Raw genomic sequence first — 19,150 nt, 5'->3', positions numbered from 1 at the left:
TAATGATTTTAGTATATTTCAATATTGTTTATATTAATTGAATTGCGTGGAGTTAATTGATGGAATTCCCGCCTATGAAGTTATTTAAATTAGATAGAGTGGTTTATTGCATGAGTCTGAAGAAGCCACGTAGGTGAAAGCGCTTACTCTTTTTAATAAAATATCCTGTTTGCATTCCTGTGAATAGTGATTTTATGATCGTTGGATGCTATACGAGTATTTGGAATAATTTTGGTGTATTTCATCATTTTTATACAGTTCCTGCTGTGTTCTCTCCTCCGTGCTTGGTTTTATCGTTTATACTACGTTGTGTGTACTTGGAGGAGTGTTCACTCCACGATTTCTATGTATCCTTTATAATAAATTGCCTATGTTGCATGCATTAAAAAAATGATAAGCTAGTAATACCGCAATAGGGAATGGATGGCAAACTGATAACAGGTTCATAGTTACTAGGTATCTTTGCCAAAAAAGACTGTAGCGTCCACCCCCTTTACAACACAGTACAGTATCAGCAATGCATTTATCTACTGTGGGAGTAGAACCCACAGCCTTCTGCATCAAAAGCATATACACTATCTGTTGTGTTATTAAAAATGCAAACAGACTTAGCATAAGCAGCACTAAACTTTTGTTCCCCTACAGCTCTCAGCCCCTCGTAAAATTTACTCGACACTCAGCTGTATCTCTGAACTTTGCAGTACAAGAAATCTGGAAAAAGCCAACATTTATTGGGGGGGGGGGTACAAAAGGCCAAAAACCAGGGACACATTTTAAACATTGCTTGTATAATGTTGTAAAGTTGCTAGAATAAAATGATGTGTTACCACCATACATTTCACTGCCACGTCTTGAACCCAAGGGACCCTGTGCAAAACAGTCAGAAAAACATACCACTATGCCAAATCAGCTGAAACAGAGGAAGACAAACTTAAATGGCTGCCATTTAGTGAATTCAGTTCTCACCATAGCTGTAAACCTCTTAGCAAAAAACACCTGAAAAAAGCCAATAATGTGGGAATACAGCTGCCAAACATATTCAGTGAATTCAGTCCTCACCATAGCTCTCAACCTCTTAGCAAAAAACATGTGGACAAAGCCAGTAATGGGGGGAATACAGTCCCCAAACATTCAGTGAATTCAGTTCTCACCATAGCTCTCAACCTTAGCACAAAATACCTGGACGAGGCCAATAATGGGGGAATACAGTCCCAAAAATATGGGCAAATTTCAAATATCCATGTTATAAACTTAGACAATTGCTAGAATAAAAGGTTTTGTTTTACCATGTACTTTCTGAAGAATATGAAGTCTGAAATTCAAATGCCTGTTATTTTTAAACATTTGTTAACCAGGAAACTAGTCTGACTTAGAACAAAACAAAGCCAATTTTCAGCAGAGCAGGGAGAAACACTCCAGACACATCTTTATAAGGGATAGGAGGACATGTAGACTCCACACAGAAGGCACCCCAGCCAAGAATCAAACCAGAGAACCTATAGCTGTCAGGCAACAATGCTACCAGTGCACCACTGCACTACAAACCTTTGCAAGGAAAAATGAAGATACAGAAACCACAGATTTTATGAGTAACAGAACAAATATGAGGCAAAAATCTGCAATCTTTTTTTGCAAATAGTGGTGGGTAGGGAATTCAGGTCCTTGCCACCTGCATCCAAGGTACGGGTTCAAGCCTGAGTATCTCTACCCACCACTACATGTTAACAGGGGCATTTCACACACACACACACACACACACACACACACACACACACACACACACACACACACACCCACACACCCACACACCTCTCTCCTGATTGAAGCAGCAAACCTCAAAACCTGTGCTTGACTTCGATGCTTCCCTGCAAGAGCTAACTTTCCTCTCTCCTGATTGGTCCTGCCTGCAGATCAAGCAGTCTGGAGTTCCTCTGTTCTGTGTGGTCATCTACCACACAGATTCCTGGGCAGTCTGTGCATGTGTGGAAAACTCTGGTACTTGTCATAGAATATTTTTTTTTTCATTTTATGTTTCACAGTTATTAATTCTTTTGTTTCTAGGTGGGAAGGCTGCAGTCCTGCAGTCCGATAGCACGAGCTGCCCCTGTAAGCAAATGAGTGTTGTGCTAGGCAACATACTATCAAGAATGTAAAGTCAGACTGGGCCATGAAAGACCACTTTTAAGTGGAGGCCCCTGGGAAAAATCTCCAAAACAATTTACAACCAAATAGTAATAGACATTCCAAAAAATATTTTAAAACACACAGTAAAATGTGTGACGATAGGAGGTACTGCCGGCCATGCCGGGAGAAGTAGGGCAGTGGATGTACGACTTGTGCCAGCACAGCCAGCTGGAATTTTGTAAATAATTATATGTCATTTGTATATCAAACTGATTTGTACAGATGCTTGTGCTGAAAATGTGGAGTGATGTCATTAGATGGCCACTAAGCACTACAATGTAACTGCAGAGAACAGATAATGGTGCCTGGTGCAGTGATGTGATCGGATGGGCAGTGGGTTATGTGGGTATGATATGCACTAATGTAATTAGATAGCCAGTATGCTCTATTGTGTGATTGCACATCACAAGTACTGGTGCAACATGTGATAATAAGATTTAATTGTGAACAGATTCTGTGCTGTGACTGCATGTCATAGGCACTGATGCCATGTGCTGTAAAAACATAAACTCACCAGTGGGCCCTGGGATGTGAGTGCACAGCCGAAAAAAACACAAAATAAACTACTAAAATAGAAAAAAAACCAGCTTCAGAAAGCAACCAGTAGTTTTAAAGTCCATAAAGCGCTTTTCGTTTAATAAAATCAAACTTCTTCAGATGCAAACATTCAAGGTACAAGTTTCAGTTAAATAAAATACCAGGAAGTGCTTGACTAGCTATGGTGACCATATTACTAAATCTATAGCATTTATACTATGCTATGCTCTGCCATTCACTTATGCAACTATTACATGACATATAGGTAATATATTTGTCCTAACATCTCAGGGCTTTTACCATTGTTTCTATTTCTTTGCAGGACACAACTGCCCAAAGAGGGTCTGTACCTCACAAAAATAGTATGAATGCTATAGATATAGATTTAGTAATATGGTCATCATAGCTAGTCAAAATTACGTACTAACATCAAGTTAATTTCTTGTATGGTAATTTTAGTCACTGTTAATGATGCCTAAATGTATTTCTCGAACTGCCAGCTGAGTTATTTTTCTGGGCTAGGCGATTAGCTATGAGCCAGTATGAAATGTTGTAGTAAAAAAAGTTTGTAGTGCAAAAAAAGTTTGTAGTGCAGAATTTCAGCAGTGTAATAGTAATTCCTTACAGGTAACCTTATTATTTTGGGTCCCCTACAGAAGACCGACAGCTCACAACAACGACACCCACATTGCCGACACCAAAAGCCCGACACACAAAATACCGACAATGGGGAAACGGTAAGTCTCCATAGTGCAGAATGGAAATATTTCCATTCCTGCACTGTAGTGCGATCTCGGAGATGGTACATTAAAGTTACACGGGGGTGTGGGGGTGGAGCCCCCCACGGGGGGTGCAGGGGTGCGGAGCCCCCCTGCTAGCAGAAAAAAGGAAATGTTATTTTCCTTTTTTTCTGCAGTAGCGCTGTTTTCGGTATTTTGTGTGTCGGGCTTTTGGTGTCAGCGATGTGGGTGTCGGTGTTGTGAGCTGTCAGTTTTCTGTAGGGGATCCATTATTTCATATGTTTATTTGTTCTTGTTGTTTAAAGTATACCTATCAGCATACTTTACTTTTAAACCATGGCTTCAATCTTCCTTGTTCATGGTTCTCAGCATTGTTTTAGTTTTAAACAGTATTTTTTTCATAGTGTGTAGAACAGGAAGGGTTAACTATTAGTGGTGATGTCATCACAGCATGTGAGCTGACAGGCTCAAGCACTTCCTGGTATTTTATTTAACTGAAAATTGTACCTTGAATGTTTGCATCTGAAGAAGTTTGATTTTATTAAACAAAAAGCGCTTTATGCACCTTAAAACTACTGGTTGCTTTCTGAAGCCGTTTTTTTTTCTATGTGAGTGCAGAGATCAGGCATTGTACTTTGTACAGTAATGTCATCAGATGTCTAGTAAACTGGGCCATAAGGCAACACAGCAAAGATAATGGCGGCTTGTGCAGTAATATTATGAGATGAACAATGGGTCCTATATTATGATTACACAGCATGGATAGTTCTGTGTTAATATTATATCACCACTAGACCTTTTGGTTGGGCAGCGGTGTCGTGTGCAATAATATAATTAGATGACCAAGGAGTGCTTTGGTGTGACTGCACAACACAGTGAATGGTGAGTGTGAAGTAAGTTGATTAGATGACCATTAAAACCTAAGGTGCGACTGACTATACAGAGCAGGTAATAGTGCATTACCAAGTAGCATATTAAATGTCTAGTAAATCCTATATTATTGCAACACAGCATAAGTAATGCTGGTATCTGCAGTGATATTGGCTAGCCAATAAACTGTATGGTATAATGATATGGTACAATTACTAATACTATGTGCAGTAGCCATGACATCACCAATAGACCCTATAATGTAAGTGCACATCACAAGTACTGGTGCCATGTGCACTAGCGTTATCAGAGTATCATAGGACCCTGAGGTATGATTGCAGAGCTGAAAAAAATGGTGCCGTTTGCAGCAGTCTTACTAGAAGTCCAATGTGCCTTGCAGTGACTGTACAGATAACAGTGCTATGTGCATCAGTGTCATTAGATGACCAGTACATTCTACCATAGTGTGACTAGACAGCACACATAATGGTGCCATGTTAACAGTACTGTATTTCTTACATTTGCTTGGAGGCAAAATGGGAGAAGTCTATTTAGTTTGCAGTTTTGTTGCTCCCCCAGGATTTTGACCAATGGTATTTAGTTTACACTTTCAGTCCATTTAGCATTCTACCATTCTCTCTGTTCATATGTTCTGTCTCACCCTTTTTCCACCTGCCCTCAGGTGTGGTATATCTAGACTTTGGCAAGGAGTTTGACTCAGTTCCACACAGGTGGCTGCAAGGAAAACTGAAGGAGCTGTGGGTAGGATCAAGACTGGGGAAGTGGACTGCTGCATGGTTGGATAGTGGTGCACAGATGGATGTGGTAAGAGGGGTGGTGTGGGGAATAAGGAAAATGGCTAGTGGAGGGTACTACAGTTAGTCCTGGGTCCAATACTTTTTAGTGCATTTATCTCAGACATATTCATGGAAAAGAGAACAGGATCAAACGTGTTCCTAATGACAGAAAAAACAGGTACAGTAACAGAGGATGGAAGAAGAACTTAAGGAAGAATTTGGAAAGTATGGCTGAGTGGGCAGAAAGGTGGTAATCGGAGTTCATTGCAGACAAATGTAAAGTACTACATTTGGGCCATAATGGCCTTGAAGTAGTAATTGGGAGTGGGGAGCTGATGGTATTAGAACTGGAACTAACTTTGAGAGGAATTGGGAGTGCTGGTCACAAGTGAAAGGGACACAGTGACAAGGTAGTAGCATCAGCAAATAAAATGTAGCGAGAATCAAAAAGCAAACAGGCAATGCTTCTACTGCAGAGGGCCCTGATCATAGCACACCTTCAGTACTGAGTGCATTTTGGGAGGCCACACAAAGAAAGGTGCATCAGGTAGTGGGAAGAAGTTTGGGGAAAGGCTACTGGAAAATATGTTTGGACTAGAAGGGAAAGATACGACCAGAAGCTAAAGCAGCTAGAAATCTTCACACATGAGATCTGGACAAACAAAGGTGGACGTGATAATGCTGGATAAGGACATGTCAGATAGATAAGGACATGTCAGATAGATGTGAAGGGGTCCTCTTGAATGTGAAGACCAGAGTGGAAGGAGGGGCACAGGCAGAAGACTGCAGGATTAATGACTGTCTGGAACTCTGAAAGTACATTTTCACATAGAAGATTGTGGATCCATGGAATGGGTCTTTGGAATGGGAGATGGAGAGGAAATCCACGGAGACACTCAAGATGGCATGGAATAGGCATGAAGAAAGTATGGAAGGAGGTAGAGATGGATTGAAGGTCTAATGCTAACACACTTAAATGCACAGACTCAACAGGCTCATTGCCTCTTTTGGCCATCAATCTAATATAATGCAAACTGGATTTATGATTATTTGTTTAAGGATTATTCTTCTATGAACAAATGCACAAACTTGATTCGCTGACAACCACTATCAGCAAACATGAATTCAACCTGATCCTCCTAACATAACGCAACTCCACAGTCACACAATCGTGGAGAAAATTCAATTCCTCATGTTTGGTGAAAATGGTTTTCAGTGAAAAAGTCATTGCTCTGTCTTCCGTCAAGGCATAATCCACTGATTAATATCCAAGTTCCCTGTAAACTTCAGTTTATAATAGAAAATAAAAAAACAAAGAACAAACATACCTGTCTCAGCTGAAGATGAAGTGATACTTCACTCTATAGACTGTTTCTGTTTTCTTTTTTTAAATACAAGGTGTCACAGCCACTTACATGCAATATTAAGTAACACAAAGCCATTTGGTTACAAGCAAATGCTAGTGATTACATTTTAAATTCCTCAGGGAACAGATTACAATATATATATATATATATATATATATATATATATATATATATATTTATTTGAATACAGAGTATGTTTATCATGATAGACAAAGTATAACTCTGTGGCATAACTGAGTTACATATATTTAGCAATTTATATTATAATCAAATAATATTACTAACAAAGTTGAACCTTTTACAGTAAAAACATTCTGTGTAAGACAGCTGCCCTGTAAAGACCAGCATCAGCCAGTGATAACATGGTTATAGAGTGACCACATATGGTTATGAACTTTGACTGTGGAGAAATAACACCATGTGATTAACATACATCCTAGAAGCACTACCTCTTTTCAGACGTGTTGCTTCCTGAATTAACACAAACTTCTGACTTACCGTTCTCATTGGGACAACGGTCCATGTTACACGACTGGTACCTGGTCCTCTGACCTTCACAATACTTGCCACCATTCTGGGGTTCAGGGTCATCACAAGCACGGTGTGATAAATGGACACCACCTCCACAGATTCTTGAACACTGCTCCCATGGTCCCCAGTGACCCCAGTTTCCATCAACAACAAGCTGTAATGAATGAAAACAAAACAGTGCAAACCACTTTAGAAACCATTTTTATTATGAAACCCTGTAGTGAACCTGCACCATCACAAACATAAAAAGAACTCTTAAAAACAAAGGGAAGATCTGGGGTTGATACAAAAGGACAGAGGTGCTAATACAAAACATTTGTAAAATGTAAAGTCTGTAAATGAGGCGCATAATAATAATAATGATGTAATAAGTAAAGTGAAATAATTGACAGAAAAAGGGTACCAAATGTGCTCAGGTAAAATCTGACTATAGGGAATATTTTCTGATATTGTTACTTAAACATATTGGTCTCAATAACTGCAGTTTATATCCCAGTAGGCATTAGACAGCTCAGCACTAAAACTCTCCCAGGCCACTTAGCCTCTCACCTTCACCCATAATGCTCTATGTCTACACCTACCTTCCTTCCATGAGTTATTCTGCTACCCTAGAAAGCAGTCATATTATGAAAAGGCCCCAAACTAGAATTTCTTACTTACTGGTAATTTTTTTCTAGAAAAGAAAAATTACTGTTTTTCTGTTTCTTGTTGGCCCCTGCCTATGCCTTTAGCTGTGTCTTTGCCTATCCCTTTTTATGATGTTTTTAGCATTATGGTAATTTTGTATTTTCTCTCAAGTAAATCTTTACATTTGCTTTCCTCTTTAAAATTGTTTTTCCTGGCAGATGTTTCTCTTTCCTTTTCAACACACTGACTGTACTTTTGATCTCAGTACCACACCTTTCAGGGTCAACAGCTTTGATGTGGACAATGTCATTGATGTTGATGGTATTAGTATCGACACTTATGGCGCTGATGGATTCTACTGGTCACAGTGTTGGGGGGCCTAATGTTTCTGCAGTCAAGCTCAGTGTTGAGCCTTCTGATGCTGACCCAAGTGAGTTGGGGCTGATGTTCTTGGCACCTACAATACCAGTACCAGTGTCAGAACTGTTGATGCAGTATGTTTTAAATGTGTCCTGCTTGGCACCTGTTTCCTTTGTCAGTGTCTGATATGTTCATCAAACAGCAGGACAATAGATCAAGAAAGTTTCTTGCACAGCCTCAAAATCAGTTCTAAACATCCCTGTTTCTCCTTGTCTTCCACGCACCTGTCCCCACTGAGGACTGACAGGAAACACACAAGAGGAAACATTCTGACTCACGTGTTGAGCCATCCACACTAGGCATCAGTGATGAGGAGTGAGCATGCTTCCCCCATCCTTCTGAGATTACCCCAAGTTTGGGGAACTCTTACAGATGAAGGTGGCCCACTAACCACATGCCCTCTCCACAAGATTCTAGAGGAAGCATTTCTGGCTCTGCCCCCAAGTAACTTCCTGGGTGGTACCAGCAGCCAATACAAAGTTAAAATTAGCTGCTACTATTAATGCATGTGATAATCCTATTTTTGTGCCCCTTTTACAAACAAACTTGACAGGATCCTTCAGCTTCTTAAGGCTTGGAATTACTGGGCAACTGTGGTGATTACTGCTCTTTAAAAGACTCCTTTACCTCAGAGCCAAGCTGATATATTCTGATGAAGAATCCAAGAACATGGATAGGTTCAAAATGCAAACTTGTGCATCTTCCACTTTTTTAGGACCCAGTCAGAACTATGAATCACACACAAAGCTGCAAGACAAGCCATTTTGTTTAGAATCCATGGCTTTAAATGTGTGTGGTTTGTGACTCCTATTGGATCCCGGACTTGCTATTTATTACTTTCACATGAATTTTCTTCTTGACAGGGCTCCAGTGTTTTGAGTATTTTTAGTATATCCTCTGATTTTAAATTGAGATATATAGAGTATTGTCCCATATGCACAGGTAGCAGTGAGAGGTGTTGACAAGCAACAGTCACTGGACCAACTGCCAGACAGGCAGTTCAAACAAAAAAAAATGTCAAAGTTGGTAACTATATTTTCCATTCTGAATTTCAGGATGAGGATTGTTTATAGCTTGGCTGAAGGCTTAGCCTTAGCTGCAGATGACATCACAATGACATTCCATCACGCATTACTTTGGCTAACAGAATTTGATGAAGAAACCAAGATGATTTTTTTTTAAACTCTTCCATTGATGGTACTATACTTTTTGAATGTAACGTACAAACACGTGCGGAGAACATAGAGATGAAGGGTAAAGTTTCAAATGTCACAACAACCATTCTCAAAGATGCAGTGGAGCTTACATCAACTTTGATTCAAGCAAAGTTAACAGTATCAAACCAAACCGTGGGAACCTGTAAGAATGGTGAGTCATGCAGACGCATATGTAACTGGCAACTGCAGTGGAACAGTGGTCCTTCTTTGGGGAGGACAGCAGTCAAACATCTAATACCTTGCTTGACTGTCCCCCAGTGAGAAGGCAGACAGAGGCCATCTGGTTCCTCCACCTGCCTAACTGGCTGGTATCACATAGGACAAGTGGTTAAAAAATAATAATTTTCAGGGGATTCCATTTCACCTTATCAAAACAGTACAGTAAGAAGAGATCTCAAAATATCTAGAGAAAAGAGCCCTCCATGACTTCCCACCACACCAGAAAGGTTAGATTACTACCTCAAGTTCTTTTTGGTACTGAAGAAAACAAAGAACCATGGGTCCATTTTAGAGTTGAGTAACATGAACTAGTTCATCCCCAAAGAAACTTTTCAAATGGTCATCATACAGTTCATCCTTGCATGTCTATCAGAAAAAGATTAAACATGCTTTTTAGATCTTCAAGACACCCACCTCCACATAAAGACTGATATGCCCAGCAGGTGTTTATGCGTCTTTGTACAAGTACTAGTCCAGTGCTCTTCGCTTATTCTCACCTCAACCCCCCAGGGTATTCATTTACATTTTCACGGTTACAGTAAACTACATACATGTTGCAAAGAATGAAGTTATTTCCATAACTGGGTGATTTGTTCCTTAGTGCATCCTGTTTGGGAAGACTGACCTCTGCCTGGGAGTCTTTGGTCTCACTATGTCAATAGTTAAGAATAAAAGCCAACACCACAAAGTCAGAGCCATCTGATATGCCCACATTCATACATTGCAGTCTAGGCTACTGTATGCAATGCCTTCTTACCTATAACCACAGACAGGAGCATTCCACTGTGTGCACCCAGTTTGCCAGCACTTTGCTGAAGGACTTTGATTTTGATGGCAGAAATTATTCCTTTGGTATCCTTTGCGATGTTTTACATAGCAGTATTCAGTAGATGTTAAGAGTACAATGGTCTCAAATGTTTGGACTGTATGACTCTACGCATAAAAATATCCAAAGACTGCAAAGCATATCTAAGAAGGGTGTGGCTTACACTGAACCTGACCCTTGAAAACCCATTTTATTCTCTACCACTCTAGTAGTCATCACCATGGATATCTCTGCCCTAGGAAGGGGGGAGTGGCATTTTCAAGGCCAGGCTACCCAATGTGTATGATTACAGTCAGAGGCCCATTTGCAGATCAGTGTAGTTCAGATGACAGCAGTCTTTCTCACAATCTAAACTTTCTAGGACACCCCACCACAAATTCCAATAGCCATTTACTCCAACAGCATGACAGTGGCTTGTTATATCAACATACAAGATGGGGCACTCCTATCCCCCTTTGTCAAAAAGCAGTGAGGGTATGAGTATAGACTATGCTGACCAACCACTTTCTGGTTTTGAATCTGATTCCTAGTGAAGCTGACTCCTTTTGGACATTTGTACCATTGCTGGGGGAAGCCTTGCCATGACACATTTGCTTCCTCAACCAATGCCAAGTGCAGAAACTTCTCTTCCCTTATCCTTCTTTCATGAGAATTCTCCCAGGGATGCTGTCATCAAGAAAGATCCCACAGTATTTCTGTGTGCTTCCCCCACATTTCTGTTGATTATGAGGTTCATTCTGAATGCCAGGCAGTAAAAGTCCAGACTGATTTCTCATTGCTCCATTTTGGCCTTGACAAGTTTGGTTTCCCCTATTCAGGACACAAGAGTTAGAGAACCCTCTCTGCCTTTTGCTTTTCATTTTCCTACTATCATGTCTCTCCAGTAAGTCCCATCCAGATTTCCAGTCCTTATATCTAACGGTTTTGTTTCTCTGATTCTGCTAATGACGAACTCTGCCTACCCCTTCCAGGGTAGTTCAGACTCTCACTTCTGCATAAAAGCAGAATACTAGAAAACATATAAAAGCAAGTATATTTTTCACAATTTCGGCATCATCAAATGGTCTAGATACTTATTCTACTCCTGCACTGTCAAGTTTTGGACTATTTGTCACAATTTTCTGATAAGGACCTTGGCTACTTTTCTGTTAAAGTGAACCTTGTTGCTATTTTTCAATTCCTTTAAGACTTGAATCCCATTTTCTCAGCATCTCTAAAAGTGTGAGAGGTCTTTCTAAAGGGTAGCCTTCTTTTAAGACCACCACTCAAGGATCTAATTACTCCCCTTAGTCTAACCCCCTCCCTCTTTGAAGCAGCCTCTATATCAGAGTAAATGTTTTTGTCATGGAAAACTCCTTCTTTTGCTGTAGTTGTCATCCTGAAGAATTTCAGAGTTGCCAGCCTTGTCTGTGCAACCCTCTTACTTTATTTTTCAGAAACACACAGTTTTGTATGAATACAAACCTTTCCTCTATATACACTGAATCTGGTCTGAATCAGACAGACAAGTTAGTATCTATTTAGATAGGAATAAATGATTCAGAAGAGATTCTCATTTCTTATCATCTCTAATAAAAAAGTTGGTTGTGAAGTATCTTAGGTTACTCTTGCTAATGACTGACTGACCATATTAAATTCTGATATGAAAAGTATCATAAAACTTTGCTGTTTTTACCATGATCCATTCCCCTTGAACACTGGTTACCTCATAACAATGTACAGAGAAGAGGATGGATTCCAAAACTAAAACCCTGAAGCAGCAAGTGGTGTAACAAAACTATGAACTATGAAGAACACTGCCAAAGCCACTGCTGGAAACCAGAAAAACAATGAAATAGTCTCCTTAGCTGTCAGTATGACACAAAATGTGCCTTAGTGCCAAACTCCACAATAGTTTATTAAAAAATTATTTAGCACTTTCATTCCCAAACCCGAACTTCCAAAGAATTTTTAAAAGAGTGTATACATCATTTCCTTTAAGTAGACATGTCTTAAAGTCATATTAAACATTACGTTTAAAAAATAGGAATACGACATTTTTTATTTATTTTCTAACAATTAATATAGTTGTGATGATTGGAGGTACTGCCAGCCATGCCAGGAGAAATAGGGCAGTGGATGTGTAACATATGCCAGCACAGCTAGCTGGAATTTTGTAAAGAATTACATGTCATTTGTACATCAAACTGATTTGTACATATGCTTGTGCTGAAAAATGTATTTGCAAAGCTGCTTGTGTTAAAATGTATCAACAGTGTGCCTTGCTGGAAAGAAAAGAAATGTACATGCATTATTGTAACTGAATTAAATGTATATGTTTTGACAGAGGTTACTGGAAGAGAAGTGGTTAATCTCAAACTTCAAAAAAGAGTAAAAAAAATAAACTACTGGGCCTAGGGCATAAATATGTTACCTCACAATTTTTAATGAAGCCAGAGATGAAACGTCTATGAGAAGCCTGGCTTAGTAGCTCTGTAGGAGGAGTAGAAGTGTTAAAATGGTTTTATGACTTCCAGAAGCTGCACTACATCTGAGCAATGCTTGTGTGTGTATTATTGACATGTAGATGCTAAAACCCTTGCAGCTTCTAGTGATGGGGATAGTGCGGGGAAACAGCTTCAGATGACTAGATGTGTATGATGTCATTTTATAAGCCAGAAATAATATTTAGATATTAGTAAGAGATTGCTCTCAATATTCTGTTTTGGCTCTGACAACAAGGGCCACTCAACTCTTCATCTTGCTTTGCACTAATAAGTGACCAGGGATAGTAATTCTCTAAATCAGTTAAAAATATATAGTGAGAACAGTTAAGTATTTTTTTCTCTAACTGTGTGAATTTTTCCAGCTGTGTTATTTTTAATATTTCCTGTGACTGAAACTCTGGTGTTTACTGTAAATATATGTTTAGTACTTTCATGTTCTTTTATTATTTATTATTAAGTATATTTAAACTTCTCATTGTGGCTGTTCCTTTTAGAAAATATTTATGTTTTGGGAGTATTTACATATATTTATTTGGTGATAACTCTGGCCACTCCTGAAAGCCTGGCCGTTTTGTCAGCATTAGCATGTGTAATAATATTAACTTTACTCAGCATAACTGGGCACCCTTGCAAGAGCCTTAGGTAGCTGGCTTTGTATTGCTGGTGGCAGTGATAACTAACTTATAGTCTGGGCAGGAGGGGGCACAGTGGGCAAATCTGTGCCAGCCTTTCCCAGGTGTGTGTGTGTGTGTGTGTGTGTGTGTGTGTGTGTGTGTGTGTGTGTGTGTGTGTGTGAAAACCAAATCTCACAATGTTTGTGTGTCAGCTACTTGGAGCAGGGACATGAAGCACTGGTTTCATGGAGATAGTGGAGGAAGACTTGACTTGGGCACTCACCTGAGGACTTAACTCTGCAGCTGTACCAGTGGGGAGCCTTCCTGAGACCTGGGGAGAGACAGAGAGAGAAACCCAGGCCGCAGGCTGAGTGTGTTCCATGTGTTTTCTTTAGGGAAATTGTGCTTGATGCAGAGGTCTGCATCTGGAAATACTGAGTGTACCCATTTTTAGTCCAAGTGAACATCCCTCTCAAGTGTCAGTGGTGAGGATTCAGGCTCCTTGATTACTGGCCCAGAGTGGAACTGTCACAATATTAATCTAATAGATAAACTACGGGTGATTAAGTAAAAAAAAATACATATACAAATCATGTATTTAGAACCATATTTAAAAATAAACAACCATGTTGAAATCCTTAAAGACATATATAAAGCAGTTTTAAAACTGAGTGTAATGAAGTAGTGTCATTGAAACCAGGTGGGTTAATGGCATTTAGCCGAAATTGCCAAGTAAGTTCTCCAAATTCTATTTTACTTTCCCAGTGAGGACCTTTTGTTTCCAATGGAATTTTATCCAAAATGCCAAATTTGTAATTGCATAAACCTGTGCAAATAAGGGGATGTCTGAGCAATGCATTATTAGTGTTTTTCTTTCTAATAACATACAGATGACTGTAAAGTCTTTTATCAAATGCATGTTCAGTCTTGCCTATATAAAAACTGGAACAGCCTGTACATATGGCTATGTATACTATTCCTGAAGTTTTACCATTTCAAGTAGAGGCCCGGGGAGAAAAGCTCCACAGATAAGAGAATTGATTCTAATAAGATTAATTCTACTATTAAGCCCATTACTCAATGTCAGTTGTTTGTCCAACCTGGCTGCTACATCTGAGTGATATGTAGCATTACACTCCAGAATTTACTTAAAATTAGAAGCCATTTTAAATGCAAAGAATTGTTTAACTCCTAGAATATTAATAAACAGTGTACAGGAGCTAATACTCCAGCTTTTAATGGCAAGTTACTGGATGAAATGTTATTATTTGTACCCAAACCTTCCATTATAATTGCTTCTAATAAGATTAATTCTACTATTAAGCCCATTACTCAATGTCAGTTGTTTGTCCAACCTGGTTGCTACATCTGAGTGATATGTAGCATTACACTCCAGAATTTATTTAAAATTAGAAGCCATTTTAAATGCAAAGAATGGTCTAACTCCTAGAATATTAATAAACAGCATAGAGGAGCTAATAATGCTCCAGTTTTTAATGGCAAGTTACTGTATGAGATGTTATTTGTACCCAAACCTTCCATTCCAGTAATGGTCCTTACACCCAATAATCATTTATATTTAGTATCCTATTCTCATAATATGGGGGTGCTAATGTTACGTATGAAGTTAAGTGAGTACCTTCTTTGTGTTAGCATTTGTTCTAATATTATAAATTCATTAAACAGGTCTTACCTGTTTGAAGCTATGTGCGCTCCACAAATGTATTGTCCTTTAACAAGATTTTTCTTGTGTCCAACTGGGTGAAAACTATTAAAATGTAAATAAGAATTACTGAATGTTGGTTTTCTGTAAATTCTAGATTTAAAACCAGATGCATCAGAGCTAATCATGGTGTTGAGATAGTTCATAGTGTTTTCATCAAATTTCCATGTTAATTTTAAATAAAGAAGAGGAATCATTCAAATATTGCACAGAATGATCAATAGTCTTGGGTCTATATTACGATATTGCATGCTCAGAAGAGTGAATGACACATAATTGACCCCATGTAAGCAAAAGCTTACAACGTCAAAACTTCAGAACAGTGATGTTCCGAAACAAAAAAAAAAAAACTGTAAAACATTACTTAATGTTGGGGGCTTCGCCCCCACACCCCCGACATGGGGGGCTGTGCCCCCCCACTTAAATATACCACCTCCGAGATCGCACTACAGTGCCAAAAAGGCAAAGTAGCAAAAGTGGCCAAACAAATTCTTTCCCAGGGAAAAATTTGCTGAAAAGCAGCTTCGCTATTTTGCCTTTTTGCGTTTTTCAGTTCGACAAAGATGCATTCGACAACCTTGTCTGTGATAGCATAATAGGGAGCAAATAGTCTCTATAGGTCCTGTCCATATTATAAACATATCGTCAAGCTACCTGAGATATAGTTTACAGTATTTGAAATAAACTAAGTTGAACATATAAGATTTTACAATGCTAGGAGGACAAGATTGGCATATGCAGAGGCATAGACCGCTCTCATGGCTACCTATTTAATCTGCTTGAAAAATTTGCCTTCAGTGATGTATGCACTTTGTTAGATTCTGAGGACGTTCCTGTTTGGGAATGAAAGTGCTAACTCTTTTTTTTAATAAACTATCTGTGGAGTTTGACACTAAGCAACATTTTTATTGTACTGACAACTATGGAGACTAATTATTTTTTTCAGTTTCCTGCAGTGGCTTTGGTGGTGTTCTTTATAGATCTTAGGGGTTCCTTAACCCTGTTTATAAAATAATTAAAATGCAATACAACTACCTGCATCACGTCTGGATACATATGAGAAAAAATACTGTATCATATAACAGATGAAACAGTCTAATTGATGGCCAGACAATGATGATCTGAGCATCCAAGATATAAATACATTTGGAAAGTTGGAATGAGATTAGATGGTGGGAAAAAGAAGAAAAGCAAGTCATTTTGTGATTCAAACATTCTTACATCAATATGCTTCAAAATATTTAGGCAAAGATTTTAACAGGAATGAAAATGTGTGGGAATTATATCCTTCATTTAAGAAAGTTATTTAAAAATGTATGGTGTAAAAGGAAGCAGAGGAGATACATAGCGCAAAATATTCTAGGTTTTATTCCACTTAGGTGTGTCAGCTAAATAATGCAGATTATTCATATGAATTCTCTGACATAAAGTAAAAGGTGACTGGCATCAGATATCAAATTGAAATCTATAATGGAAACCTTTGGAATAAAAGGATAAGTGAGGTAGTAGTTGTGGAAATAGCTGTGTATTCAAAGAAATGAAGAGAGCTTAGTCAATGGTGTTATGAAATATCCTTATTATGATAAAAGAACTCATAACTAAGTATTTTGACCCAAATTATAAGTCTCTCACTATAGAACATCTAAGAGAGATGATATTGTTTTATTGTTCAACACCACGTATGACTACACATTACATGCTTGACAAAGACAAAATGTCTTATGATGATGCAGAAGGTTAGACACAGGATTAAAGAAGAATAAAGCATTTTAATATTTGTATGATTTTTACTGTTGAGATTTGTAATGTGACTATATGTGAGGTGATCCAACATTGTAATAAATAGATAATTTGACAAACTTGATATAGTCTCAATATCTATCTACTTGTCTGTTTACAATAGAAGAGAAATTCCTGTTCCTCTTATTATAAAAGTAACTGATCTACTGTCATTTAACCAAAGTTAAAAAGTTATGAGCTGGGGGATTATGAGTAGGAAACAAGCTAAATAAATTACACCAGACAGACAGACAGACAGATCTGTATGTGGTTAGTTGTGTGTTTGTGTGTGTGTGTGTGTCTCTGTGTGTCTCTGTGTGTGTGTGTGTGTGTGTGTGTGTGTGTGTGTGTGTGTGTGTGTGTGTGTGTGTGTGCGTGCGAGGGGTATGACTGGTTAATCTGTGAAACAGCTGCTTTACTGCCATTTGATCACAGTTAGATTAAAAGAATTCAATACATTACTATGAGTACAACTTATTTCACTTGATCACAGACATATATATATATATATATATATATATATATATATATATATATTCTAAATTTTTATTGAATTTTATAGAACAAGAATGTGATTTACAAAGTCATAGAAATCTAAACATACAAAATCGATTATCAACACATATGACAATATAAAAATACATAACCAACAAAACAAACTTTTTACATGGATGCCTAAAAAACTGTCTTCAAAGTATAACAAGTAAGACTATAGAATGTCAATTATCTTTCTCTAGTATTTCCACCACATTTTGCCAGGAATTGTAATAGGAAGTGTTCCTTTCTGTTCTTTTCCTGATAGTAGGTAACTCCATCCGGGATACAGACAGCACAATGCTTCTGAAGTCTTTAAAAGTTGGGGATTTTTCACTCTTCTAGTTTGTTGCAATTGTCTTGCATGGCTAAAAGAGTCCATAGTGAAAACTTTGCTCTAGATACACACTGTGGAATAGGAGCATTAAACAGAATCAGAGATTTGGCAAGCTGAAACATCATTAAACACTGTTTGTAAAAATTGGTTTACCCTATACCAAAATGTTTTGAGCAATTGACAGTCAAAGAACATGTGTTGCCAGTCAGCCTTTAATTTAGTTTTACATCTCCAGCAACTAATTTATTGTTTAAACATTAATTATAATGTATGTGGAGTCAAAAAAGGCCTATGTAAAAATTTCCATCCAAATAATTTCCATTGAATTGACAGGGAAGTACATTTGGAGAAATAAGTATTAACTTTTTCATATTATCATCAGGAGTTTGATTATTAACTATTTTATAATAATCTCAGAAGTTTTCTTTAAAATATATTTTAGTACTTTTAATTAGTTTATATATTTCTGATAACTTTTTCCTTGGCAGTGTGATTTACTAAATAAATGAAATATTCAAGAAATGTTTGGACATTTTGTCTAATAGTTGGACTCACTAACTCTATTTAAAACATATTGCCTAAGATGCTGTACTACCATCCACATATTACTGTCTAAATTAAAGTTAATTTTAATTTGTTCCATAGTTAAAAGATTACCATTATACAACAATTGATACCAGTAGATTAGCTCCTTTTCTTTAAGAATTTTGATTGCAGCCACATCAAAAGTATTCATAAAATCCTGGGTACAGGCAATAAGATACAACAAAAATATCCATGCTTTGATATCTGGATTCTTATTTAGATAATTGTTGTATAACTTTAGTATATCTGTTATAAATCTAGAACTTATATATTTCTTTGCATTAAGGACTGTATATTCTCTCACCAAGCTGAGGAAATTGTTAGATACTAACTCAATATGTTGCAGTGACACTGAGTGGCTTGATTTCAGCCAAATGCACTCATGTATTTGTTTCCATCTAGCTGAGTATGAGGTGTTTAGCCACAGGGATAAGATCTTTATAGCAGATGATAATGCGTAAACCTCTCTATCTGGAAGACTTATGGCCCCAGCTTCCCATTCATTTAAATGGTGAGTAATAGCTATTCTGGGTCTACTATGAAACCATAGAAAGTTTAACATTAACTTGTTAAACTGTTTAGAGAAAGGAAGGGAGAATGCTTGTATGAGATACAATAATTTTGGAAAGATAATTATGTATAATTTGTCCTGCATTGTAAAAAATAATTTGTTCCATTTTTTTGTATGAGACCTTTAATATGAATTAAAATATTATTATAATTAGTATTTAATGTCTCACTTGAATCTTTGATTAAC

The 19,150-nt window shown here is 37.7% G+C and overlaps 1 protein-coding gene across 1 annotated transcript in view; it reads right to left on the bottom strand.

Annotated features, from left to right (window-relative positions):
• The window catches only part of ADAMTS8 (ADAM metallopeptidase with thrombospondin type 1 motif 8), a 412,058-nt gene that overhangs the window by 71,857 nt on the left and 321,051 nt on the right, over positions 1-19,150 (bottom strand). Inside the window, exon 6 of the mRNA XM_044081137.1 lies at positions 6,994-7,180. Within this exon, the coding sequence (XP_043937072.1) occupies positions 6,994-7,180 (187 nt within the window). The remainder of the gene's footprint in view (positions 1-6,993; positions 7,181-19,150) is intronic.

Source organism: Protopterus annectens, chromosome 8.part0 (assembly GCF_019279795.1).
Source record: "Protopterus annectens isolate FY-2018-M chromosome 8.part0, PAN1.0, whole genome shotgun sequence".
In the NCBI taxonomy this organism is placed as follows: Eukaryota; Metazoa; Chordata; order Ceratodontiformes; family Protopteridae; genus Protopterus; species Protopterus annectens.
This window is presented reverse-complemented; position numbering and strand designations above follow the sequence as displayed.